At 36.0% G+C, this 26,803-nt stretch overlaps 2 protein-coding genes across 3 annotated transcripts; one reads left to right on the forward strand and one right to left on the reverse strand.

The window, feature by feature from the left end:
* The first annotated feature begins 11,470 nt into the window (after positions 1-11,470).
* On the forward strand, positions 11,471-17,373 carry LOC131327196 (B3 domain-containing protein At5g42700-like). 2 transcript variants are annotated; one of them, XM_058360234.1, is made up of 8 exons: positions 11,471-11,830; positions 11,946-12,023; positions 13,324-13,355; positions 13,481-13,643; positions 13,724-13,930; positions 16,179-16,269; positions 16,387-16,560; positions 16,862-17,373. In XM_058360234.1, the coding sequence occupies exons 1-8, from the start codon at positions 11,780-11,782 to the stop codon at positions 16,939-16,941; spliced, it is 876 nt and encodes a 291-aa protein (XP_058216217.1). In that variant the 5' UTR covers positions 11,471-11,779; the 3' UTR covers positions 16,942-17,373. The 2 variants fall into 2 exon arrangements, with proteins under 2 accessions (XP_058216217.1, XP_058216218.1); XM_058360235.1 differs by lacking the exon at positions 16,179-16,269 and having other exon boundaries at positions 11,578-11,830.
* A 4,862-nt stretch (positions 17,374-22,235) lies between these two features.
* On the reverse strand, positions 22,236-23,393 carry LOC131326248 (uncharacterized). Its single transcript, XM_058358958.1, has 2 exons — positions 22,938-23,393; positions 22,236-22,555 (listed from the first exon to the last, which is right to left on the reverse strand). Exons 1-2 carry the CDS (start codon positions 23,312-23,314, stop codon positions 22,546-22,548), a joined length of 387 nt encoding a protein of 128 aa, XP_058214941.1. The 5' UTR covers positions 23,315-23,393; the 3' UTR covers positions 22,236-22,545.
* Between the last annotated feature and the right edge of the window lie 3,410 nt (positions 23,394-26,803).

Consider the following 26,803-nt stretch of genomic DNA (forward strand, 5'->3'; position numbering starts at 1 on the left):
AAGACAGACATATATGTAAGGGGAATACAAGATGCACTAGCTGATGTAAGGAAAAATGTGAGATGCTAAAAATTTGTTCGCTTGTTTGATTGTGATGTTGAAAAGCATGGCTCTAGTAAGTGCTTACGGGGGTGGTAGGCTGGTAGCAGTGGCAAGGTATTGTGGCGACAGTGAATGGAGGTGGTTGCGCGATGTGGTTGTTCAGCATGCCGGTGGTTGTTCAATGTGGTCTTCAGGCGATGGTGACAATAGTGCTTGGCATGGTAAGATTGTTCAATGCAGTAGTTATAAGTGTTATGCCTAGAAAATAAACGCACAGATATTGCATGGTTCGCCAATTGCCTACAAAACTGCCAGAGGATTTCAATATGCGAAGGAGAATTGCTAAGGTTTCGCTCACCAAACGCCAATACAAGAAACCAAACTCCATATCGCTATCTCACTCTCACTAGATTGCCACTCTTGGAGCTTACCACTACCCTTGGGCAATGGGAGGGGTTGCTATTCACATTCACACAAGGACAATTTGCTCAGACATCCCTCATGTTGATCTTCACAAAGCCAAGGAAGGGGACTCATTAAGTTGGAGCAAATCCAAGACCAAGCCTTCACACATGAAGAACATGTGCTAAGCTCTAATAGTTGGGTTCAGCAAAAATCATTTTGCCATTGAAAATATGAAAACTTTTTTTGCTAGAATCAGGTTATACATCGTTTGTTGGCCTCCATTTCATGTCATACCAAACACTTGCAAATGCAGGAAAATCACATATTCAGAAAATTCTGGCAGCAACACTTTGCGGTGTCATATATATGAAGCGCTCGTTTTGATCCTCAACATTATACATAGAACAATATTAAGCGCCTAGATTGGGAGACAATTGCATTCAAAACCGTCCAATGCACGTGAAACGTCCATAATTTATGTACAAGTCCCATTTTTTCTTTAAAAAAAAAAAAAAAACTGTGAAATATAGGGTAAACAATTTTGTTTTTCCAAGAATCAGCAGAACGGGAGAACTTATTAAAAGTCCAAGAAACATAAATAACTACCGTTTCTTTTATACTATTTGGTTTTTAAAAAATGAAAAAGAAGCCTTCTACGCGTTTTTTTTTTTTTTTTTCCGGTCAAACGGAAATTCCTTCTACGCGTTTGAGTCGTTCTCTAGCTCTTCACTTTTCTGCCATATTCATCACCAAACGTTACCGTCCAGTTAAATTTCAGAGCACTCTCTTCCTTTCTTTAAACTGTAACTCATTAGCACAACTATACGAGTGTTTTGGCTAAATAATTGAGCCAGATTATTATTATTATTGTCCTTACTCTGATTTTTTTTTTGCATTTGTTAGTTTTCCATCGATTTTTTCGTCTCGATGAGAGAAATCTAAAAAGTAAAAATTATGATCAAAATCTTTAAAAAGTTCACTAAAGACAAAAATAATCCAAAACAAGCATATAAAATATAAGTTTGGTTCACAAATCTATACTTTTTAGGTTCCACTTGTCAATACAAACTAATAATCCACAAAAGCAAATACAAAACTAATAAATGCAAAAAAAATAAAAATGAATAAGGACAAAAATAATCTGGCTCAATTATTTAGCCAAAACACTTTGTATCACAAATGGACAAGAAGAATTTTGATTCAACTATGACTCCTAATATTTAACGATCGACTGAAGAAATTCGGAGGTTTATAGTTGATTTGTTGAATTTCATTATTTTTGTTTTTTTTCAAATAAAGATGCTAGGAAGAGATGTTATCACAATTTGTTTCATTTCTCCTGATGAATCAGGGGAGTATTTTTTTTTTTTTTTCTGACGGTAAGGGGTTTCTGGGGATCGGGCCACCTTATGCGCACCTCAATTAATTCTATCTCCAATCCGGTAAAAGACAGATCATTTAAGCCGGGACTAGGAAAAATCCCGGGAGTAGTTTGCTGTCTCTATCTCTCATTCTTTTTCTAGTACCACTTTTCACCATTTGATGAAATTTCCTTCTCTCAATTTGTGATAGCAATGGTCTTATTGACTTTTGGATTCCCATGTAAGACGTCTGTTTTAAAAAATTATTAGTACGAGTTTTCAACCTAAATATAAACTTCGAACATTTTATTGTAAGAATTATACGGTTCTTATCACTAGGGATGGCAACGGTACAGCTTGGTTTGTTTATTGGCAAAATCAAAACCAAAAACCGGAACATAAATCAAAAACCAAAACCGCTGGTTTTCATTTTATCTGAACCCATAGCAAAAACCATAGTTATTGGTTCGGTTCAGCTTTTCACCAAAACGTGTGGTCAAAATTTTTAATAGAGGTAAAGACATCAAATATCCAATGATAGTCACGCGATATCATAGATATGAGGGCTTAAGTAGGGCAAATTAGTGCATTAGAGGCGCGTTTTATCTCATTTTCCGCTTGATGCCGTGCTTTGTCTTGTTTTTGTATTTTTGTTAGTTTCGCAGGAAATAAGGCAAATTTTGCGCCAAGGTTGGATTGCAAGGCCTTGAAGCCAGATTGGATGTCGCAGTGGGAAGTAGAGGCATGAGGCGTTGGGTGACGTCGTTGGTGCCAACGGGGCGCCAAAAGTGCATGCAAAGCTCGAAAGGTCCACTAACAGAGGCGGTATCGATATAGCTCTAAGCTCTATCGATACGGATGTGGACAGCCGCGGGACAGAGATGCTTGTATTGATATCGGTGGCAACAGCGGGCAAAAATAGTTTTTAACGTTTTAATTCCAGATATTGGGGGTTTTGTATAAATACCCCTCTAAACTTCGTTTTTAGGGTTCCGAATATTAATTAGCAGCTTTAGACTACGTTGTTTTTCTTCAAAGCTCTTTTCCCATCAAGTTTTTGAAGCTTTGTAAGTACTCGCACTCTGGTAACTCGTATTAACTTTTGTTCTTCATTAAAGTTGTTCGTTGGTGTTCGTTTAATTCATACCTCTTGTTTATTTTCTATCTCAAATAATAGAAGTATGTTTCAAACTAGGGTTTCTTTCGTACCTTGCTTAATAATGAGTGAGTAGTCATATAGGTAGGGTCGCGGGGTAATTAGCACACCATGGCCAGGCCGGACACGTTCTGTTTCTGTTTTAAAATAATAATGGAAAGGCAATTTTAGGTTAGGAAAGTACTTCCGTTAGACGAACTCATGCATTGTCGGAGCTCATGTGTTAGAAATAACTTATTTTGATTACTCCCTCCGTTCCAATTTGAGAGTCCCGCTTTGGGATTCCAACTTTTCAAGGGAGTATAATTATTACTTGCACAGATTTTGAAATTTTCAATTTTGCCCGAGGGCTGCTTTTCCCCCCCCCCCCTGACACCCCACCCCCCGGCCCCACACCCCATTTCCCATATTACCCCCTCCCCTCCCCCCATTTTACTTCTCCTGCCCCTCCCTCCTCCCATTTACTTTTTTTTTTCTTTTTCCCTCTTTATTTTCTTTTTGTTTCTTTTCGGCTGGATTTTTTTTTTTCGTTTTTTTTCTCTTTATTTCCTTTTATTCCTTCCACTTTGAATCTTTTTTTTTTCAATTATTTTCTTTATTTGTTTCTTTTCCCATTTACCTCCCTTCTTTTTTTTTTTTGGTTAACTCAAATTCTATTTTCAATTAAGATTACAATTAGTGTTCGGGAACTAATTACGAAATGTATTTTGCAAACGACATACTAATCCAAAATACAAATGTTATATTTAGGATTACTTTTTTTTAACTATAGTACAATTTAATAAATTTGTTAACTATTATTTAGCATAAATCCTCTTAACTGATTCAGTAGTATGTTGCTTCAAATCACGTCTCTACTCCATAGGATTGCAAATGGCTGGTTTCTATTTTTTTTATAACTAAAACGGAAACGTTTTAGGGGCTTCGTAGGGGCTACTGTGCCAATGAGGGCAGTTGAGCCCCCCGGGTCCCACCTATTTTTTCATTTATTTTTTTATTTAATTACTTATACCTTATTTATTTAATTTCTATAAATACACCATTTGTATATTTAAAAATATAATTCAAGAATTAAGTGTTTTAATTGTCAATTCAGTTAAATCAGAGCAAAGATCGTTTTTATTATTATTTTATTTTAAATGGTCATAATGAATTTTTTGGTTTAAGGCCTTTCAACAAATACCCTAAGACTCATTATTTAGTTTCAAAACTCTCTTAGGGTGTCCATTGAAAGGCCTTGGAGCCAAAAATTTACTAGATCCATTTAGGATGAAATGATCAGAAAAATAACAACTTTGCACCGGTTCAAACGGATTGAAAATTGAAACACTTATTTTAGTAACTATATTTTTTAATCTATAAAGGTCAAAAAAATAAAAATAAAACAGTCGGATAAACATGATCAATTAAAACACTTTTTTTTTCTCTCAATTACTTTACAAAGCCTAAAATTAGACTTGAACCTATTATTAAAGAGAGAAAAAAATTCAAACTGGAAAGAACGAAAAAGAAATAAAATGAAAAAAAAAAAGAAACTGAAAATAAAATGAAAAAAAAAAACGAAACTGAAACTGAAAAGAAAAAGAAAAAAAAAAACCAAACGGTAAAGAAAAAAAGAAAAAAAGAAAGAAAAGAGAGAGAGAGAGAGAGAGAAGAGAGGGGGGTAGAATGGGAAAAGGGAGGTGGGGCCGGGGGGGGGGGGGGGGGGGGGGGGGTGTGTGTCGGGGGGGGGAATAGCAATTTTCATTTTGCCCCTTATTTTTGGAATAGCTTTTGAAATTTTGAAATGGAAATATGTTGTCTCCAGGCGGCAAAGTTGATAAAAGTCAGTTCAAGCATACAAAATTGAATACAACTCTCTCTCTCTCTCTCTCTCTCTCACACACACACACACAACTTTGTCTTTTTTGAAGGGTAGTGATTTTGCTACACATTTTTTTGATAATGGCACACCCTGCAAATGTTTTTTTGGTACAAAAATACACTTGCAGGGTGTGACATTATCAAAAAATAGTATAGCAAAATCATTTCCCTTTTTGAATAAGGGTAAAAAAGAAAGAAAAGTTGGACCCATTCTTGTTTTGACTTGTCAAATTGGGCCTTCATTTCGGAACACCCAAAAAATGAAATATGGACTCTCATTTTGGAACGGAATGAGGTGGTGTTCCAACTAAGAAAAAAGAAAGTTTTAGAAAAAAGAAGGTAATTTCATGCCTAAAAGTTATGCGTTTACGTAAATAATTTTCCTACTAATATGGATCTTGTTTGATAGATTTCATTAAGATCTTTTATACGGTGCAAGAAAAATCAAAAAATTATTTTTTATTTTCATTATATTTGAGTTTGAAAATTGAAGAAAAAAAACTTTTAAAAAAAAAACCCTACCCGGAACACCCCTGAGTATGTTTTATGACTTGATTTCTTAAAATGCATGGATAAAATCCTCTTATAAAACCTCTATTGGAAAGGGTAAAAGTCTATATGTCACCCATAAAAAGAAAAACAGTGCTATTGGCACAGCAGGTACTGTGCCAGTAGCATTTCTGTAAAAAGAAAGAAATCCTTGTTTGTGTGTGGACAAAATAATACTTATATGTGTACAGCTCGTGTGCAAATTCATTTTGAAAGAAAAAGTCTCCTGGCCCCAATTTTTTTTTATCTTGCTCATAATAAAAGAACTCTTTTTAAAATCAGATTTTCGCCTATGTGCATACATGTAATCAAAATCCATTTGGCCCAAAAGTAAACTTGCACAGTGGACCTCTTTAATATGATCGACCAGTTTTTCTTCATTTCAGTTTACCCGCTTTCTTTTTAAATCTTTTTTTTTTAAAAATAATATAATTTTAAGCTCAAATATAATGAAAATAAAAAATAATTTTTTAAATTTTTTTTGCATTGTTTAAAAGATCTCAATGAGATCTATCAAATAATATCCATATTGATAGAAAATTATTTGCATAAACATATGATTTTTGAACTTAAAATTACTTCTTTTTCTAAAACTTCATTTTTCACAAAACTGGAACGGCACATTGTTGACTTTGAAGCTCTACATTTAATTCACTGATCGTTGCAAATTAGTTCACAGATGATTTTGGACTCAAAGTCTATATTTGCAGTTAATGAAGAACAAGTTTTCTGCAAGACGATTTTTGCTCAACGGAAATATTTTGAATGGTCATTTTCTTCTTTTCTGCAAAAAGGAAGTTTCAACAGAAGAGAAGGCGGATCAAAAAAAAAAAAAAACAGAAGAGAAGACAACGAAACTACATCAGAGAAAACACACAGAGCATTACAAGAACAATTATCATTCTCTCCTACACTTCATTTTTCATACAATTACTTTGAGAGATTCGTGAGCAAAATTGTTACTCCCTCCGTTCTTTTTTTAGAGTCCAGTATTTCATTTTAGGTTGTCCCTTAATAAGTGCCCATTTTGTAAAGTTAGTGGTAAAAGTTAGTGCATTTTTCATTTTGCCTCTAAAAATAGATTCCATTTTGAAAAGTTAGTGAGTAAAAGTGCAATAATGATATTTCCATAGAGGGTAGAAAAGGTGGAGATAAAAGTTGATGTAAAATGTGTAATGATAATATTTTATTAATAAGTTGGAGTTATGAAGCATGATACTTTAAAAGGGACGGAGGAAGTATATCTACTCTTTGAGGAGTGTTGTAATTGTGAGCTACAAATTCTATTATCTTTTGAGAGATTAAGTGCTTGAGAAATCAAACACTAGTTTTGTAATTCCAAAAACGGGGGTTTTGTTTTTGAAATGGGTTTTTGAGGATTTTGTACTTTTAATCCTTGCGGTTGTCTAGCTCCTCTGGAAAACTAGGAGCGACGGTAATTGTAAGCACCCGCAAGGCTTACTAGTGTAATATATTCCATTTTTATTAGTGGAACCTTCAAGCGATTACCTTGGAGAGAAGCGGAGTAGACTGGACCGTGGACAAATTAAAACCGAACCACTATAAATTGATTTTGTACTTCTTAACTCCCTCTATATATTTGCTAATTAGTTATTTGCCTTTGTAGCTTTTAATTGGTAATTTTTAATTAGCAACCCTATTCAACCCCCCCCCCCCCCCCCCCCCCCGGTCCTTTAGGTTGCTGTCTAGGTAACATCATGTGAGCGGGGAACCAAAATTTGTTCTCCGCCGCGCATAGGTAAATGGCAACCATAAAGGTTCGCATCTTTTGAGGTAACTTTTTCTCACTAAAATCAAACGTTTTTAAGAACATCAAATGAAGCAGATAAGTCCAGGACTTGTTGCGAGTGTTATAAACCCTATGACCGTACCTCATTTTTAACTATATTTATAAAAAACCAAACAAGTTCTTGAGTTTAGTTAATCTCTACATCGAACACGAGAGGTTGCTACCTAAGAGCTAGTTTAAACAGTAACAACCCGTATTTTTTTAGTCAGCACATACCACCGTCTTTGTGGATTCGACTCCGATCTTACCAAATATTGTGCTACGTTGATCTCAATCCGACGCTTGGGACAACCCGTTAATTTAAGACTAGGAAATCGTCAAGCATCCAACCACAAAATTAATATCCCAAAAAGCCAACAAACGAATACACTATTACATCATAGGTTCAAAGACTCCAAAAGCCATTGTTCAACAACAAAATATATATCCAAAAAAAAAAAAACTAACTAAAACACCAAATATTCATTGTCAAAGCAACAAATTAATTATTTTAGAAAGTGAGGCGGGAGGGAGGGAGACGGAGAGATGGGAGAGACTGAGGCGGAAGGGTGATTTTAGAAACCCTAACTGAGATAGACTGGGGTGTATTTCAGTATGTAGGGGTAAATATATAAAAGTATTTATGTAATTATATTTCAATTTGGTTACAGTTACAGTTTGGTTAACCACAATCGGAATCAAACCGGATTTTTAAATTTAATAACCAAAACCATGTTTGAAAATTTGGTTAAAAACCGTACCAATCGGTTCCGCACGGTTCAAACAAAATTGCCCTTCCTAGTTCGCACGTGTACGATGGGTCATGTGCCATATTCGTAATTTTGAGGGGTAAATCTCTCGAGAGGTAGGAGATACAATTACTCCATTTACAAGTCAAATTAATGTTGAGTGCAAGTATAATTTTTTTTCCAATGTGAAGAAATTGATGTGAACTGAAGTTTGAATATTAAAAGTTGAGATGAATCCGTTTCACCCTGAAAACCGATTATCGCACTCATAATCAAGTGAAAGATAAAATCATATTGTTATAGTGGTTCGTGTGTAAATTGAGACAAAAAGCAAGCAAATAAGATACTCTTTTCGTCCCGTTTTATTTATCAAGAGTTTTTTAATTTGTTTATCCTCCTTGAAAAGTCAAAGAAAAATATATGTAAACAAGAACAAATAAATTACTGTAATTCTCATAAATAAGTCAAAGTAGTTTTGAAGGTAGAAGACAAGGGAAAATGTGGTAAATCATATTAAACTTTATTTTCCATTTGAAAGTTGAGTTTTTTATATCAGTTGTACCGAAATAATGAGAAATGATGAGAAAATTTACCTTCTTGTATCGTTCTAAATACTTCATCCGTCTCCATTTAATAGTTCTTTTCGAAAGTTTGTACCACTTTTCAATTGATTTTATCTCCTAATTTATAATATTTTTTGATTTTAATAACATTGTTTTATAGAACTAATTGAAATCTATCAAATACGATTCATATTGTATATAAAATTTATTACCAATTTAATAATATAATTAATTTTTTTATCCGGTTAGAATAGAACATTCAATTTCGATCCAAGAAAGATAGAGACTCACATACTTTAATTTTTCTGACTCGAAAATATTTTCCTACAAAATATATCTTCCAAAAATGAAAGAATTTTTGTTTTTTCTGCAAAATTCTTTTGTTTGGTGAACGTACATATAAATACTAATTATTTTGCGTCACTTATTTTTGGTAATAAGAAGATTTCATATAAAATTAAACGTGACAAAGTCGGGGTATTTAGCCCATGTAAGAGCATCCACAATGTAATAATCAAAAGTGGATGATCAAAACTTGTCACATTAGATTTTGATTATCCATTTAGAGGTTGTTAAAATTAACAATATCAAGTCCCACATTGTTTATTTTTAGCCCATAATCAAAATGAGTTGGAAAAAATTCAAATCTAACGGTCAGTTTTTTCCTTATCAATCTAATGGTCTACATTGAACGATATTCTAGTAAAATAAGTGAAAGTGGAAAGTATTTGTTAAAATTCATAAAGTGATCAATATTGTTAAATGAACAACCACTTGCTAAAGTGAAGAGTGAGTTTTACCTACCAATAAAACATTTGTTTTAGGGAGAGTGACTCACTTTTCCATGATAGTTGTACTTGATTGAAAAGATGTGGGGACCATTAAATTTAGTTATTGACAAAAGATTGTTAGTTTTGATTATTCAAAGGCCAAAATTTGATGAGTTGCTAAAAGGTTGCTAAGTTTAGTTATTACAATGTAAGCAGTTTTTTAGCACACATTGCTAACTTTAGCAACCTTTTTGTTTTGATTATTATATTCTGGATGTTCTAAGATCATTACATTATTGTTCCAACATAAAAAAAAGCTGTAAAAATAAAACAACATTGCTAGTAGAATTTAGAGAGAAAGCATCATTTGCCAACCTATCCGCCCATCTATTTGTTATGTGAGGGTAGGGCGGCAATGGGGAGTAGGGGTGTGCACGGGTCGGGTATGGCCCGCAACCCGAACCCTACCCAACCATGTCTGGTAAGGAAAATTCAAGCCCGCAACCGAATCGACTGATGGTATAGACCCGTCCGCAAGCCCAATTTTTTTTACTTCGGGTTGGGTTGGTTGGTGTAGCCTTTAAGTTGGTCGGGTCGGGTCCGACCCCCAAGGGTAAGGAACGAACAGACCTGAAGTTCGAACCGAAACTCATTTTTTTAACAAAACCCAACCCTTACCAACCGAAGCACCTATTCGGAGCCGCCCGAAACCCTTCGGGTCGGGTCGGGTCGGGTCGCGCGTTTTTTACACACTCCTAATGGGAACGGATCAGATTCGGAGAGTATTATCTTCGTCCCCAATCCCCGAACCCGATCCCCAATGGGGATTTGTTTTCTCCCTTCATCCCTGTTTCTCGTTCCGATTGGATTCGGGGATCTAAAGTTTTTTACTAAAAAAAATTAGATTTGCTAAACAACTACTCCCTCTGTCCCAATTTACTTGTCCCAATTCTATTATAATTGGATAAAAAAATTAATTATATCTTTAAATTGATAATGAATTTTATATCCAATATGAATCTTGTTTGATAGATCTCGATTTGTTCTATAATACAATGTTTTTAAAATCACTTAAAACATTATAAATTATAAGATATAATCAATTGAAAAGTGGCACAAACTCCAAAAAGTGACAATTAAATTGGGACAGAAGTAGTAAAATCAAAAAAGAAACTTTTAATGAATAAAAGATTCAAAATATGATGCAGAATTTTAAGGACATTATAACTGAAGCTGAAGTAAAAAAGAAACTTTTTCTAATTGAAGCTGAAGTAAAATAAACTGAATTTTGCTTACAATACAAGCAGCACAAAATATATGTGTGGCACTGAAAAGTGAGAACTAAGAGTGAGTAGGCTTGTTAATGGGCCAGATCCAATCCGGATCTGAAAGATCTAAATTCGATCCGGATCTGATAAGACCCAAATTCAATAAGGCTCGAATCCGATAGTGGCAATCCGGATCCGAATCCGAAAAATTTGTATTCGATCCGAAAACTTTTTTACTTATTTAAAAAATTAAAATAAAAAAATAAAAATAAAAATAAAAATACAACTTATTAAACAATTTTTTTTCAAAATAAAAAATTTACTATTTTTTTAAAAAAAATTAAAAAATAAAGTTCGGATTCGGATTGATAACGGATTTAATCCGATCCGATCCGTATTTAGATTACCGGAATCGGATTATCGAATCGACATTATTAGATCGGATTCGGATTCGGATTTTTCGGATCGGATCCGGTCCACTGACAGGCCTAAGAATGAGAATGAAAAGTAGCTTAAGAATGAGAATGAAAAGTAACCCTAGAAAAATATAAATAATACAAAAAGATATAAGAAATGATTTTGTCACTTTTTTTTTTGTTAACGTCATTTTTCTGCAAAAATATATTTACAGAAAAATAACGTTAACAAAAAAAAGTGTAACAAAATCAACCGCCAAAGGTATACATATGTTTCGAAAAATCGAGGAAAGGCGAGAATATGTTTGTCCCCCCGCCCCCCCCCCCCCCCCCCCCTTTTACCCCGATCCCCGAAAAAATTTCATATCCTACCTAATCCCTAAAGAGATATCGAAATTATCGATCCGTTGGTTGTGGGGATGGGATTGAATACGGGTGGATCGGACGAAATGACCATCTGAGGGTCCTGCCCTGCAATCATGAATGATAATAGCCCTCCTAGGGGTGATGATAATCCGTGTTTTTATGTCACTTTTCTTGCGAATCCATTTTACACGCAACGTTCAGTACAACTGACCCCAAGTGGGAAGAAGACTAATACTGAATGCGATTAGATAAAGTGTTATCCAAACGGTCCCTAAGCATAAAATAAAGCAAACAGCAACTTTATTACAACTTGTCAACCACTTTCCGTCTGCCCCAGATTCGGCGCTCTCAGCTCAGCTCTAGCCGCAGCAGGGTTGGCTGCTCCTCCCAACCTTTTGCGCTCTCTCTCTCTCTCTCTCTACAAATTTTGACACACAAATCTATACATGCGACGTAACGCGTAAAAGGCGGAGATTAGTGGGATGGAATCCGAGCAGCTGAAGTTGGAGACCCAGATGGATTCACTTCCCATGGTCTGTCTTTCTCTGTTGAATAGTACATGTAAATAATGGGTTTCTTCTTGTTTAGCCTATGTTTTATTTTATTTTCCTCTGATCATTTGGGATTTTTGTTTTGTGTTGGGGGCAGATTAAGCAGAGGTCACCAACCAAGGGAAAAGTGGTTCGAAAAAGAAAGCGTTCGAATCTTAAATCTAATGCCAAGAAAGTGAGAACTCCTTCTTCGTGTTCTTGATTGTGATTACACCAACTCTTTGATTTCTATGGAATAACTATGTTTACAGTTCTTGATTTAGGATATGTTGGAACAGATAATAGGTTTTCTTTCTTCTTGTTATTGATTTGGTTGTGGTTACAAGGTGATATGGAAATTGATGGAAACCTATTTAAACCCTAATTACACTTAGCGTACGCTGGAACCCGTGCTTGAAGCTACCAATAAATCTCGTTGCGTTCGTTATTTAATTTCTGTGAATCTAGTTTATTTAGCGGTCAGATCTTATCAAAGGACTAGTGGTGGAGCTAGGATTTGCACTCGGGAGTCATTTAGGAAAGAAGATATTTCGATTGGCGATGTTTATGAAAATTAAGTCTGATTCTTCTAGTTTTTATGGAGCGTTTTTACGAATTGGTGGATTAACTCTTGAGAAATTATTGGCCTCGTGTATGAATAACACCTGGTATCATAATGCAACAGCGAGTCACTATGTGCAGACTCTGCAGAGACAGAACTCTTCAACACTTGTCATACTAAAAGTAAACTTGGTCATATATTTTTCATGGATAAAATTTATACATTTTCCGGAGTGTGTGACAAAATTGTAAAGAATACCATTGTTTCTTCTTCTTTTTTCACGGGGCCTAGGGATTATGAATTTTTTTTTTTTTGCTCTTACTACCTCTGCCCATGCTAAGGACATATTGCTTGTGCTATCTTCTCTTAAGTGATTGTGAGGGTGTCTATTGAATCACAGTCATCGCTAAGGTTGTCTTTGGATGCATTGAGTGGTACAGAAATAGATTGGCAAGCATAAGGTTTGGTAACGTCTGATAGTTGTTGAATTAGGAACCCGCGATTAAAAGAGGAGAGGGTTCAATCTTTGGGTGAGAAGATTGATGAAAAGGATGAAACCAGGAAGCTATAAACTTCAAGTCACAAGTTTGTGCATAAAAAGAAAAACAAAAGAACGGCGGAGGCACATGGGACTGCAACATGGATATGCACGGGCAGAAAAGTCTATTTCTTTGCACACCTTTACATACGCACATACACAAAGTGAGTTAGAAGTGGTTCAAAGATGATTAATCCATGTGGTCGTACATTATGAGTTCGTTCAGCAGCGAGTAATGATAGATGAATAGAGAGTCACTCTCTCTCTCTCTCTCTCATACAATTAACCACAATGACTATTCGGCATACCGATTTTTTCATTTTGCGGGGTCAACAAATAACAGGGAATTGTTTTAGACTAGCGCACTTATTGAAAATGTTTTGCATTCATGAGCAGGTAACTTCGGATGATGGTGGAAAATATGGAAGGTTAGTAATATTGTTTGAATGTCTGTTCAGTTCTTCGTCCTTTTATATGTGGACAACATCCAAAAACCGCAGTTTTTTGGAGTATCTTGTGACAAGGCTGCTTTGCCTCTGTGATCTACTTAAAGCTGTAAAAAAAAGAGGACAAAGATTGAAGACTTGTATGATAATGATGAAGCTAAGTTTTCCGTTATGGAGCGCACAGAAGAGGTCCTGGCAAATATAGCAGATGGATTCCCAGGCTTTGTTAAGTGTATGCTTCCCTCAAACGTCACTCATGGATTTTGGCTGGTAAGCGCTATTTTATTTCAGAGCTCAACCTTATATGGTGTACCAAGCAGAATTTTTCGTGCTAACTTCTCTTGCTGCAGATTTTTCCTAAAAAATTCTGCAATTTGCATTTGCCAATGCAAGATACCACAGTAATTTTGGTGGATGAATGGGGGAAAGAGTATGAAGCAAATTATTTAGTGGATAGGCATGGGTTAAGCGGCGGATGGAGGGGCTTCTCCCTAGCTCAGAGACTAGTTAAAGGAGATCGTTTGGTCTTCTATTTGATCAAACCTTGCACCTTTAAGGTAATGGTTTTAACTTTTTATTGAAGTTCTTATGATGCTTGTGTTCAGTCATTCAGTTATTTAGCCTTGTAATTTTCAAGGAGGGAAAGGCATTCTGAAAGCTGTACTATATCTTGTCAAGGATTTGTTTTGTGAAGTAAATTGGTTTACTGAAATTCCTATGATGCTACTGAATCAATCAACAAGTATAAGATAGGAATTGAAGAGATACAATGAACACGCGATATACATGGAAAACCCCTAAATGGGTAAAGACCACAGAAGGAATCAAACACTATAAAAACCATTGTGTGATTACAAATGACCTTACTACATAATTGAGACTGCTCACAATTGACTCAAGATCGATTGTTAAATCGTCGTTCACCACACCTTGTGTTTGACCACCTCCGCCTTGAATCCTCAAGCCTTCTAATACTCTTCCAAAAATCCATCGGAAGAAACTCAAGTTGACTGATTTGAAGATGAAGAATGTATTGCAATTGTATTGAATGATCACAGGTTCATAGATCTTGTATATGCTCCAAGATTCACTCTAACCCACTCTAGGGTTTCTTTTCTTTGTGATCTTAACGATGTTAGATCTGGTCTTTGCAGTGCTCAGAATCCTGGAAATAAAGAGAACACGTGTATTTATATGTCCAGAAACGCGCAAATTCGGATCGGTCGATTTCTCTATGCTTCATAAGGCCATTTTTCCACAGGGGTCCGACCGATGTCCGGCCAAGACCCGATAGATTAGGTTCAGTCTGATCGATCTCTTTAAATGCAATCGATCTGCTTCCCTGTGTTTGACCAGTCTTCTTCAACACGATCCTCTCATTCTGAATTACAAAGATTAGATTCTTTCCACTCTAATTTTATACTGACTTAGAGCATCTCCAATTCACCCTCCATTCCTCTATTTCTCCATTTGAGAGGATCATTTTTGGAGGAAATACCATTCCAACCCATCCTCTATTTTCTCCTCCATTTGAGAGGATCAAGTTTGGTATTTCAAATATGGAGGATGGAGAAAAAAATGGAGAATGTCCTCCATTTCACTATTCACCCTCACCAAATCCTGTTTTGTTTATCAAATTAGTTTTGATACACTAATCCTTTATAAAATTGGTACCAATCAAAAGATATGTACAATATCTTCAAAATAAGACCTTTATTGAGTATTTTTTTAATAAAGTTAGAAAAATGAAAATTTGAGTTTTGGAGGGAAAGTGGGAAAGTTTGAGATTTGGGGTAGAAATAGAGTATTGGGTTGGAGTTAGATTTCCTCCATAATCACTTTTGCAATAAAATATATTATTTTGATACTCTCAAATGAAGAAATGAAGGCAAAAATGGAGTATTGGATTGGAGATGCTCTTACTAAACCTAGAAAAGTAATAAAGAATTACAACTCGATAAAAAAACCGGGATACAAATATATGTGTGGATTTTGTTGATGGATTTTGTCTGGTCTTCATCAACACGATCCTCTCACTCTCAACTACAAAGATTAGATTCCTTCCACTCTAATTTTATACAGACTTACTAAACCTATAAAAAGTAAAAAATAATTACAAGTCGATAAAAAACCGGGATACAAATAAATGTGTGGATTTTGTCAATGGAATTGCCAACCAAAATGGAGCTCGACTTTTTGGAGCCTACAGTTGCCATAATAGTTGGCAACTTGGCATTGGAAGTTGAGGAACAGAAAAGGTTGTGGCTGAGAAAATATATGAAAACTAGTGCTGCTGAACTTACAGAACTTTAAGCGAGTACTGAGTAGTGAAGAGAGATGGTACAGATCCAAAGATATGTGTAAGTTAATGACTAGAGTTAGTCCATTGTAGATTTCTTCCCGGCATTGCCCAAAAAACATCCACGCACATTGTTATATTAACTTCTTCTTTTTTTCAATCGGCAGACATTTGTTATATTAACTTGACAGAGAATTGAATGCCATCATTCTTCGCTTAGAAAAGTCAGCTGACAAGTTCCCGCCTAGGTGCTAGGTGGCCAACTAGTCGCTGCCTAGGTGCTAGGAGTCCCTATTCCGCCCGACTAGTGCCTAGCGAGTTTAGAACATTGTATAATCGGCATAAAAGGTGGAAATTATTTAATTGGAAAACTTTAGCAAGCATCACTGCAGTTTTTTTTGTTGAAATGACAGCATGACACTAAAATTTCTCCGTTTGTGATGAACGTCAGGGATTTTGTCTGCTAGTTGGCTGATTATGTACCTGTTGTTTCTGCCTCCCCCTAGGTGCACATAGTGAGGGTTCATGGTTTAGATGAAGTGAATGCAGCTCTTTGCCTTATGAATTTGGTTGCTCTTGCAAAAAGAACGTACTCTGGTAAAAGTACTTTTGTGTGTCTCTCATTTTCCTCTCTTGTAGAATATCCACTCAAATCTTTGTCTATCTAGTCTTTGTATATGCCCTAAACTTAGAACTTGGCAAAATGATGCGCAGATAAGAATATCCGGACTTGGAAAAAAGAAAAGAAGACTATGGAGCCTCATCTGCGAGATACTCCTCAAAAGAGTATTCAAGAAAACTATCCAGTCATACCATACTCGAACCTTGGCCTTGTACAAGATATTTCTAAAAGAAACACCGACAGTTGGGGCTCTGAAGTTTTGGAAGGTAAAAGATTTATAGGATGTGCTAGTATTTTGCACTTATTTGGTGAAAAAGTGAGTTGAGTAGGCAATATCTCTTTGAATGGTTTGATCTATAGGTTCTAGAATCTCCGACCATCAAGGCAAGGAGTCAAGCTGCATTCAAAATCCAGTTTATCAATACTATGTTCACAGCTGGAAATGCTTGTAGTTTATTGACCAAAAATGCCGTTGGAGCTTGAAAGTGTGCAATTTATAGCATCTTGCAAGTTGGAGAATTGACTTGAAATGATTAGTTGGCATAATATTTTGGCTTTTTTGGGCAGCTATTCAACCTTGGTTTAAACACAAGAAGGGTCGAAGAGGTAGAGAAGCTGGAATAGGTAGATTCGTGTCAAAGGGGTGATGAGAGCTCTTAACCGGAAGTATTCATTAGTTGGACAAACACCCAATGTAAGGCTCGGTGCTGCGACTGAGAAGCTCTGGAAGTGAATGGCAATGGTGCATGATTTGAGCTTTTTAGAAGTGGTTATGCCATGTGTGGTAAGTGCAGTAATGTTGTTAGTATATAGTGTTTGTTTTTAGAATTGCACTCAAAAGTCATAAATTGACACAGTTACTTTGCTGATGTGCAACATAGTGTACAATACTTCCAAATCACACACGAAAAAAGAACCTGATAGGATTTAGCTGAAGAGAAATTTGTATCCATTTTCTGTACGCAATTTTTGTACTAAACTCGTATTGTTTTTGTAAGGAAGAAGCAAGTCGGAGACAAATTATATACATAGTGTTCTGGTTGTTCTAACTGAAATGAACAATATATTATTTTGCTGGAGAGGAGTTGTGCTACAGTCGTCCAGTTTAACGTCTGTTTTTTTCTGCATCACTGTTGCATTTCTTGAAATAAACAGCATATTATTTAGCAGAAGAAAAAGTGAATTACTCGTGTACTCCTGTTTCTGTCGACTTCTAGTTGTGCCTGTTATCTGCTTCCCTCGACCTTCACAAAAGGTTTAATGTCAACAGGAGTCCACATTCTTCTGAAGTGATTTTCTTTGTTTGTTGCTAAAATTGTTGATTCCCATGGTTTTGAAAAGTTTACTAACTGTTCTATGGAAGTGAACTTCTGGGTTGAAAGAGCATTATTGAATTGAAATTGATCCCATAATCACTGGACATGTTATTCACGTCTTGAGAAAATCAGTTGCAATTGATGAAATCATGAGGTTACGATTATCGGGTCAGTGTGATTTTTCTCATGGAGGATACGTGCACGGATCTAAAAAATGACCGACTTGAATTATTAAAATGGGCGTTGACAGCCGTGTAGTAATGGCCCACGGAAGCAAATTGGACCGTAGTCTTCTCCTAGCTGGAGATCAAAAGCTGTGAATAGATGCTTTGTGATGCATGTGGAGTTCCATGGTGTAACGACAATTGACAAGACAGTTGAAAGATCAGAACGCGTAATATTCTTGATCAAAATAGGATAATCTTCAACCTGTGCTTAGCATAAAAGTTAAAACCAATGGTGAGAGTTGTATCTTGAGATTCTGCAATACAATTCCTTCGTACACTGGGAATACATACTCTAGCCTAGCCTAGCCTAGGAGAGAGGATAAGGAGATGAGGCGGCAACTGAACCCTGAATCCCATGCGTTGGAGTACGAGGATCCAACCATTGGGCTCCCTTGCTCGAGGATCTGGTTCACGATCTGCACACGAGAAGCTAAATAGCGAAGGACGCACGTCATATGAAGAAGTAAAGAAAGGCATATTAAGAGCATCTTCAACCCCGAGTCATTTTCTGTAACGAAAAACAATAGTTTGAGTCTCAGCAAAATCATTCTCCAATCCTAAGCCGCATCCATAGCCAAGCCAAATTTTGGCTCAAGCAATCGCTCTCTCTCTCTCTCTCTCTCTCTCTCAAAAATAGCTAAAGCCAACCCAAGACTAATAGGAGTAGTAGAAAGATTGGTTGAGTTGAGTGGCCTGGAGAATTTCTTTCCTTTTTTGGTACGAGCCCTATTCCGCTAACAAAAATAAGTATTATTTATTTCTTGAATTAAAAATAATGTATTGTGAGATAATGACTTGTCTCATAAAGCGAAAAATAAGTACTCCACTTAAAAAATAAGAACTTTAATAGAACAGGATTCGAAGTGTAAAATAGTTCAATTCAGCATGCATAGCCGTTCATAACAATTTTTTTGCATCATGTCTTGCTAACAACTACAATTTGAGTTAATTGTAACTCGCAAAAAATTGTGTGATACTTTTTAAAATGACAATACTATGCAATAAAAATATTAGACAAGTCATTTTTTTCAAACTTCTTTTAATCTCAAGGTGTTCGGGCCATTGTATACACATTTTAATTAATTATTGGGGGATCAATCCTACCGTTCATAGCAGAGGGCGGACTAAAATCGAAGTAAAACATACTCCTATATACCAGGAAGCCTCTAATGCCACGAGCATTTTCTCTAGTGCCACGAGCATTAAATGCTCTACTGTGTAAATTGACTCACTTGTCCTTATGTGATCAAAAGCTTGTCGGCCAATAAAATTTGTTTCCCAAACTATCCTTCCGTAAATGAACTAAACCCTTATTCGGGTCAACTATTCTAGGACCACACCTACACACTTGTGTGTGATGTGTATTTGGGTGTGTAAAATGGGTGTGGTTGTAGAATTACTCTATTCGGCTTCTGATACCGCTGATTTTCCACTGCAATTTTTTTTTCACCATTTTTGTTTAAGGTTTTGTCTCTTTCCGATTTGACTTCTCAACCTTCTTGGAGTTATCCCATATGTGCTTCACCAGATTTCACAGGTTTGTATTTTTTTTTTATTCGTTGTGTAGTTGTATACTTTTAGGGTTTATTTTCCTAAGTATTATTTTTGACAAGGATAAATAAAGATTATTTTCTTAAGTATACGTTTGTGGTTTTGTTAGGATATTCAAGAATTACTATTGTTGAGCCAACATCAAGGTGTTGGTCTTGTGGTTAAGACACTGAGATCGATCACGCATAGATCATGACCTCTTCAACTCTATTATAAGATGCTACTACTAATTTCAAAACTTCAAAGTTTCAATGGAAACACGATTTAATAAAATGATAAAGACATGTTTTTTTAGATAAAAGGCCTCAACTAACCACACGCAAGAAGTAAAAGCTTCTTCGATTATTGATTGACATTGCCTCTTCGATTTCATGAAATCAATTGAAAATGTTTTCACATAAAAATGAAGCTGAGAGGAGTGTATGTCTTTGGTTCACATTTACTATCAAAGGCCAGTGTTCTAAGAGTCGCTAGGTGCTAGTCGGGTGGTCGGTCACCTTCGAGCTATTAATCGGATTAATTGGTGCATATTAATTAGTAATCGGTGATTAATCGTTAGTCGGACCTGATTGGATAGACTCCACCAGCGATTAACCGCCGATTAATTTCTTGTTTTAGAACACTAGACAGAGACCGATCGAGTTTCGCCTCTTTATACCCCAGAGAACACAAACAACCAAAACCTACTCGCAAGCAATTACCAGCACACTGCAAAACTACAGCATAGGAACATACATGACCAGCACTACAGGAAAAACCAACACCGGCTACGAATGGACAAAACCAAGCCGAAAGGCAACAAAATAAAGGTTTTTCCAGCCCAGCTATCCAAATCTGCTCCCACCACCATTATCACCTTACTGGAAATATTCCACTCCAAACATATGAAGGCTATTTTGATCGATCGGTCTATTTTATGTTCCTCCAAGAGTGAATGCAACTTCTCATGTCTTTGATAATGCCACCAACCACCATTAGAGCATCTTGGGCCACGCCTTGAAAAATATCCTATTATTCCTCTCCCTCCGCATACGGCTGCAAACATCAATTCCATTGTGCGATTGGGTAAGCTACCTTGTTGGTTTCAGTGAGTAGCGAGAGCTCGAACGCAGTTGAGACCATATCAGAACCTCTGTGCTGCAACCTAACACATTCCAAGGTTTGAGTACTGCCTCTTGATACCAATTCGATCTGGACAAAATACTATTCGAAACCTGATTTGTATATTTTGGCAAGTAAAAAACAAAAAAGCAAGTGGTCATGCTTCTCTGCAATTCTATTGCAGAGTTTTTACCCAAGTAGGATTAGAAACCACTCCCAGTTGAAGCAATCTATCCCTGGTAGGGAGTCTGCCATGAATTGCCATCCATTGGATTATAGACCACCTAGGAGCATGCTTCTGAAACCAGACGACCCTATACCAAGGCATAACTGGATGGACAGCCCTTAAAGCATTCCAAGCCAATTGAAGAGAAAAATAGACATTTGGATCAACTTTGGGGACCAACTGCTCAAGGGTGTTTCTAACCATTGTAGCATCCCCAATAAACATAGGAGGCACGGTGCAAGCCCTTTCTGAATGTATTGTACTGTCCGTTTAGTACAATATATAGCTGGCCTCGCGGGTTTGTCACTCGTGCTCTAAGCACCTCTAAGATGAAAGTACTGTTTATGTTGTCTTATAGTATGTCCATGAACTATCCGCTGCGATGTGTAACAAGGCTGATTCCAACACCGAAAACCTAACGCACCCAATGAAGTATTTGTGAAATTCTTATTCAATCAACGTAGGGGCAAGCAGATGTTTTTCTTCTCTCTCTTTTGCTTGTCCCCTTGAAAATTGAAATTATGTAGGGTAAACATATGGTTGAGTAAAACAACCCAAACCACCATGCTAAAGAACGAACTTTTTGCTAAGATATATAGGTATATTTTTGTGAAATGTCATCACCCGTTTATATTTCCTGTTTTGAGGATTGTGAAATACTGAAGACTATCACTTGATTATAATGTTTTCTCATCAATCACTTAATTCTAAGGTTTGAAGCTTCTTACATATCCTTTCTTGTGTCACTAGTCCCAAAAAGGACTATGGGGCCTGCTGTGCTCATCATATGGGTCCCATTTTGAGTTCAAAAATGTGATATGAACGATTCAATTTGTTCGGCTAGCTTGTTGAGTTTATCGTGTAAGGAAAACAAAAAAAGAGGACACCAATGGAAAATCCGTAGCCAATGATTGAGACACATTTGCCTAGAGTTTATTTTGAAAATTATACTACTTAAATTTCTTCAAGACAATCAAAATTTGTTCATGTTGATACCAGTCTTCAATAAACGTGATTTTATAATCACACGAGAAACTTGACGAGCCGGAAAAGATGAACAGTTCATATCACTTTTTTAGGCTCGGGATGGGACTCATATGATGAGCACAACAAGGCCTAAGGTCCCACAAAGGAGAACGTTTTGATAAAACATCTCTTTTTCTAATTGAAACATGGATAATCCCCAACTTCAATATGAGAACATGTATCAGTTATTATCAAAACCATGGAGGTAACTTTTAGATTTCTCTTTTGATGTGCATGATACTGTTTCTCAATATCTGTATGTGTATGTTTTTTCACTTGCTGAAGAATTTTATATGATCAAAAGCTCTAATTCCTCGTGCATGTAATGGATGGATTTTCATTCATTTGAACCCGGATTAGGCCATGTTTGGCTCTGAGATTTCTGAGGAAAAGGGAATAAGTAAAATCGAAATCGTGGAAGGAGGCTACTTCTAGCATTTGTGACATTCTGTGATACAAGGGAAGCTCCAAAGTCAACATACAAATAGAGATGGTGAAAAAATAGCTAGCAAAGGATTATTGCATTACACATAGACTAGATCAATCAAATACATGTTAAGCATACTACTTGAAATTCTTTCAGCAGACATTTGTACAGAATAAAATAGGCCCCATTTGCATGCGTACACGATTCGAATGAGAAAAATGATAAAGAGTTAAACCAAACAAACAAGCCTTTAAGATCTCTACTTCCAGCCAAACCTGTACTTCTATTTAGCATTAGCATCCAAAAATCCTTGATTCCTTTAGACAATGCCCATGATTCTACATTACTTTTCCTCCTCCATTACCACTAGCAGTCCATCAATTAGGCCTGCATCAAAAGAAATCAAGTAAATAATTGATCAAGACTAGTATTTTTTTTTTTACTTTTTACATATACAAGACGGGTATCCAGCACAATGGATCGACTAATCTGGAGATTGATTCCACTATACACTAACTAAGGGCCACTTCAAAACTGGGCAAAGTCCTGTATGGGCGGATGCAACAGGGAAATTGATAGCACAAGGTGGGATTCAAATCCCGACCAAAGGCTTCTTGAGGCCCCTATTGTGAGGTGACTGCTACTGCACCAACAACCCCGGGGTTACATAAAGAAAAGTTCTTGCTGAATTTTAGGCCGTGTTTGGATATTGGGTTTCAATAGGGAAAACACGAAGAGACAAGAAAAGTATTCAATGTGTTTGAAATACCTTTTATATAGCTCCTGGCCCTTCTCAGCTTTCTTTGGTAAAAATTGAGATCTCTTTAGACCCAACTTCCCCTTCCATCGACCGGAACTCTTCGGAGGCCTCTGGAAAACGGTATCGTACTCGTCGTCTTCTTCTTCGTCGGCAAGGAGTTCTTTCAGAGGCAACAACTTTCCCTTGACAATAAGCTCGTCCGCAGCGATCATGCCGAAGTTGGAGAGGGAGAACTCGAAATCGGAGGACACGGGGGGTTCCCTGTAGCTGTTTTCGGGTTTAACCGCTTGTTGCGAATCGGCAAAGTCACTGGAGAAGGATATCCTCGGGATAGAAGTGCAGTGGCCTTGCTGTTGCTCATTGTTGAACATGTTTATGTATGCCATCAAGACAAGAAATGTTTTCAATATATATATATACCAAACACGACCTTAGTCTTTTGTCTTTTGAACTACTACCAAGTTTCCATGCAGGTGTTGGTATTTATACAGGAAGGTTCCTGTCTTGTGCTGTGTCCGTCGTACTTTATTAGAAAACAAAATGACAGCTTAATTTGATGAAAATGAAAGTCAGTAAAAGGGCTGTAGATTCTCTTTTAAATTTTTTTTAAGTCCGCCTTATCTTAATGCATTCAAAACTCTGCACAACGTAACAACCCATTTCAAAGATATTTGAAGCCCGGGAAATGAGCGGTGGCTGCGTCGAGTGCATTGAGACAACGAGACAGGAATCTTTACCACGGAAGTCCCATGGCATCTTGTAAAAATTAGTAACTGTTTTAATTTTCCATGGGCTCAAGTGCAGGGTGTGAGGTGCAAGCTGTACTAAATGTTCACATTCATCTAATTTTCATCTCAAGAACATGGAAACACCGGAACATGAATATTCCAAAATAGATACATCATACAATTTTGAAGTGTAAATTGCATTTACAAGGCGTGTCATGACAGTTCGTGCCTAAAACAAGGACCGTATGCACAGTTCATGTAATCTCGGAATACAAACTATCTGGGTATCGAGTGTCTGACACGTTACGTATATATATTTTCTACATTTAATAGTAGCATGGCACTTTGGCGGGACGAGTGCCCTTTGTCTCCCATTTAACATAGAAATTAATTGAGCATGCATGCAGTAGACCTTTTAATTTTTCCTTTTGGGTTGTCATTACACAAAATGTCTCTATGCTTAACATTTGAAAACAGACATGTGAAATCCATCTAAATTATTGGTACCATGTCTAACTGTTTTTTTATGTAGCTGCTTTCCTTGACTGGATCTACTGAAATTTGTCTTTATCCTAATAAACTAGAAGACATGTTCTAAAATAATACAATAATAATAAACTAGAGGACGTGATTTGTCTTTTTGGAGTTTTGTGCTCTAGCTAATTAGTAGTATAACTATTATCTGACGAAAAATTATTTTTTTTATCGTAGCAAAATTTTTTTTTTTATTTTTTATCGTTGCACTTCACATCTTTCCTCGAAATGTAAGGCTGAAGCTTCTCGATCCACTCGGTTAGCCGAGCTCGAGCTCATGAACAGAGAAATTCTGTTCATTTACGGTTAGGGAAAGATAATTTTTAAAGTGTATTTATAAACAAGTGTAATTTTGTTATCAGAAATTAGAATGAACTAACAATAGCCCCTACTTGGAAATGCAGACAAGTTGAACTGGATAAGATAAGGTGGGTACAGTGGAGAAACTAACCAATGCCATTTTGCAGCTAGCGGGCTGAACCCCATTAGGCAGATGTTTTTTTTGCACGATCTTCGGCAAGAACTTTCAAGCTATCTTTTTGCAGGTTAACCAAGGTTGATTGCAGAGATGCACACCAAGCCCATTGCTTAGCCAAACGGGTGTGTTGTTGTCCCCTTTAGCTTCACCGGTCACACAGGGAACCCCTTTTTGACAGGAGCTGAACATTACTTTTTGTTTACCTAGCTCCCTTCGCTTGTATCTTTTGTTGTTCCCCTTTGCGTTTTATTTTGTTCTGTAAGTTGTTATCCTTTATCTAATGCATTGCTATCGTGTTTAAAAAAAAAAACAATAGATATTAGATAGATGTGTGTATGTGGGTATGAGATAAGGCATTCAAAATTTATGAATATAGAAAGTGATTTTTTTTTTTTCCCGGTCAAACGGAAATTCATAGAAAGTGATTTTTACTCAAAGGAGTTTGTAGTTAGACTGGACTTACGATACTCTCTCTCTCTCTCTCTCTCTCTCAATTTAATCTTTTAGGTTTAGATCTATAATTGTTACATGTATCATGGTTGGGATTATCCCATCCTAAATTATAAACAATACAAAACATTCACACACTGACGAATTCAACCAAAAATGTGGGGTGCGTTCGATAAATAATCCATTTGAATTTTATTTTTTTGTCCTTATTTAAATTTTTTCCACTTTATTATTTTTTCGTCAATTTTTTTGTGAATTATTACTTCGTCATGATAAAAGGAATCTAAAAAGTAAAAAACTACGATCGAAACCCAAAAATTCGTCTTTATTCAATAAAATTTGGATTTCAATGGTAATTTTTAAGTTTTTAAATTCCTCTCGTCATGACGACACTATAATCCACAAAAAATAACCGCAAAACTAACAAATGCAGAAAAAATTGATTAAGGACAAAAAAAAAAACCACTTTGCTAAATAGGCCTAAGTTGCACAATGATAAACCCAAAAAGAGATTGTACGTGAAAGGACGTCAGAATTATAGTTTTACATTGGTTGTGCATGAATTGGTGATTAGATGCTCCTCATCACATAGTAATACTCTCTCCGTCCCTTTTTAAATATCCACTACAATTCTGCGTACCATTTTCAATGGCTCATATATCTTAATGTATATTATGTTTTATGTTTTTAAAATCATTGTGTTGTAAAAATAATTGAAAATCTATATCAAATAAGATCCATATTATATATTTTTTTAACAATATAAATTGAGAGATATAGCTAATTAAAAATGGCACACAGAGTTATAGTGAATACTTAAAAAGAGACGGAGGGAGCAACATAAGTTTTTGGATTAAATATAATACAAGTTACATAGAAACCCAGATCGAGCAGCACCAGTTCCGACATTTCAATTCACCAGGAAAGGCTTTTTGTCATTTTTTTTTTTTTTTTTGGTGCTATTCCATCCAGTTCCCTAAGAACACAAATGACATAATACAAGTCTCAAGGCACTGCATGCTGCGGCTACAATTTTCAAAGAACAAAAAAACAATGGAAGCTACTCCGATATTGCAGTTCCAAAAAAAATTTTGCCGTTCAAAAAACCAAGAAAATTCTAAAATCGGCCCAAATGGACTGACAATAATAAACGTGTGAATGTATATTAAATGGTATAAAAAGTACACAGAAATATATATTTTCCTTGTATTTTAGTGTATTTATCGTCAATCCAGTAGACTGACAATAGCAAAACCGCAAACAAAATATTCTAATATCGAGTAATTATTGTCTTTTGGGCATTGCAACATAGCGTTCCAAGTCTTAAATATGTGACGGTAAAGAGAGTTGGAGCAATAGGTGGTGTTACCCAGAAGCATCCAATAATTTTTTGAGTAGTATGGTCCATGAAATCCAATACATGAAACTCCCATGAAATATAAACAATTTTCATGAATAGTTTTATGTATTGGATTTCCTGGATCCTAACACTTTTGTATATCTAAAAAAATTAGGTTTTACCATGCTGTTTCAAGATTGATTTTGAGAGCTCAATCAAGATGAATTTTGAAAGGGGGCCTCTCCAATTTAAAAAAAAAAATAAATTCATCCAGTTGTCTATTTAGGAGTCTTTCCAAATCCACTTTGATGATCGCAACGGTTAATTATGTCAGAAAATTCTTTGA

The sequence above is a fragment of the Rhododendron vialii genome, chromosome 5a, assembly GCF_030253575.1.
Source record: "Rhododendron vialii isolate Sample 1 chromosome 5a, ASM3025357v1".
NCBI lineage: Eukaryota > Viridiplantae > Streptophyta > Magnoliopsida > Ericales > Ericaceae > Rhododendron > Rhododendron vialii.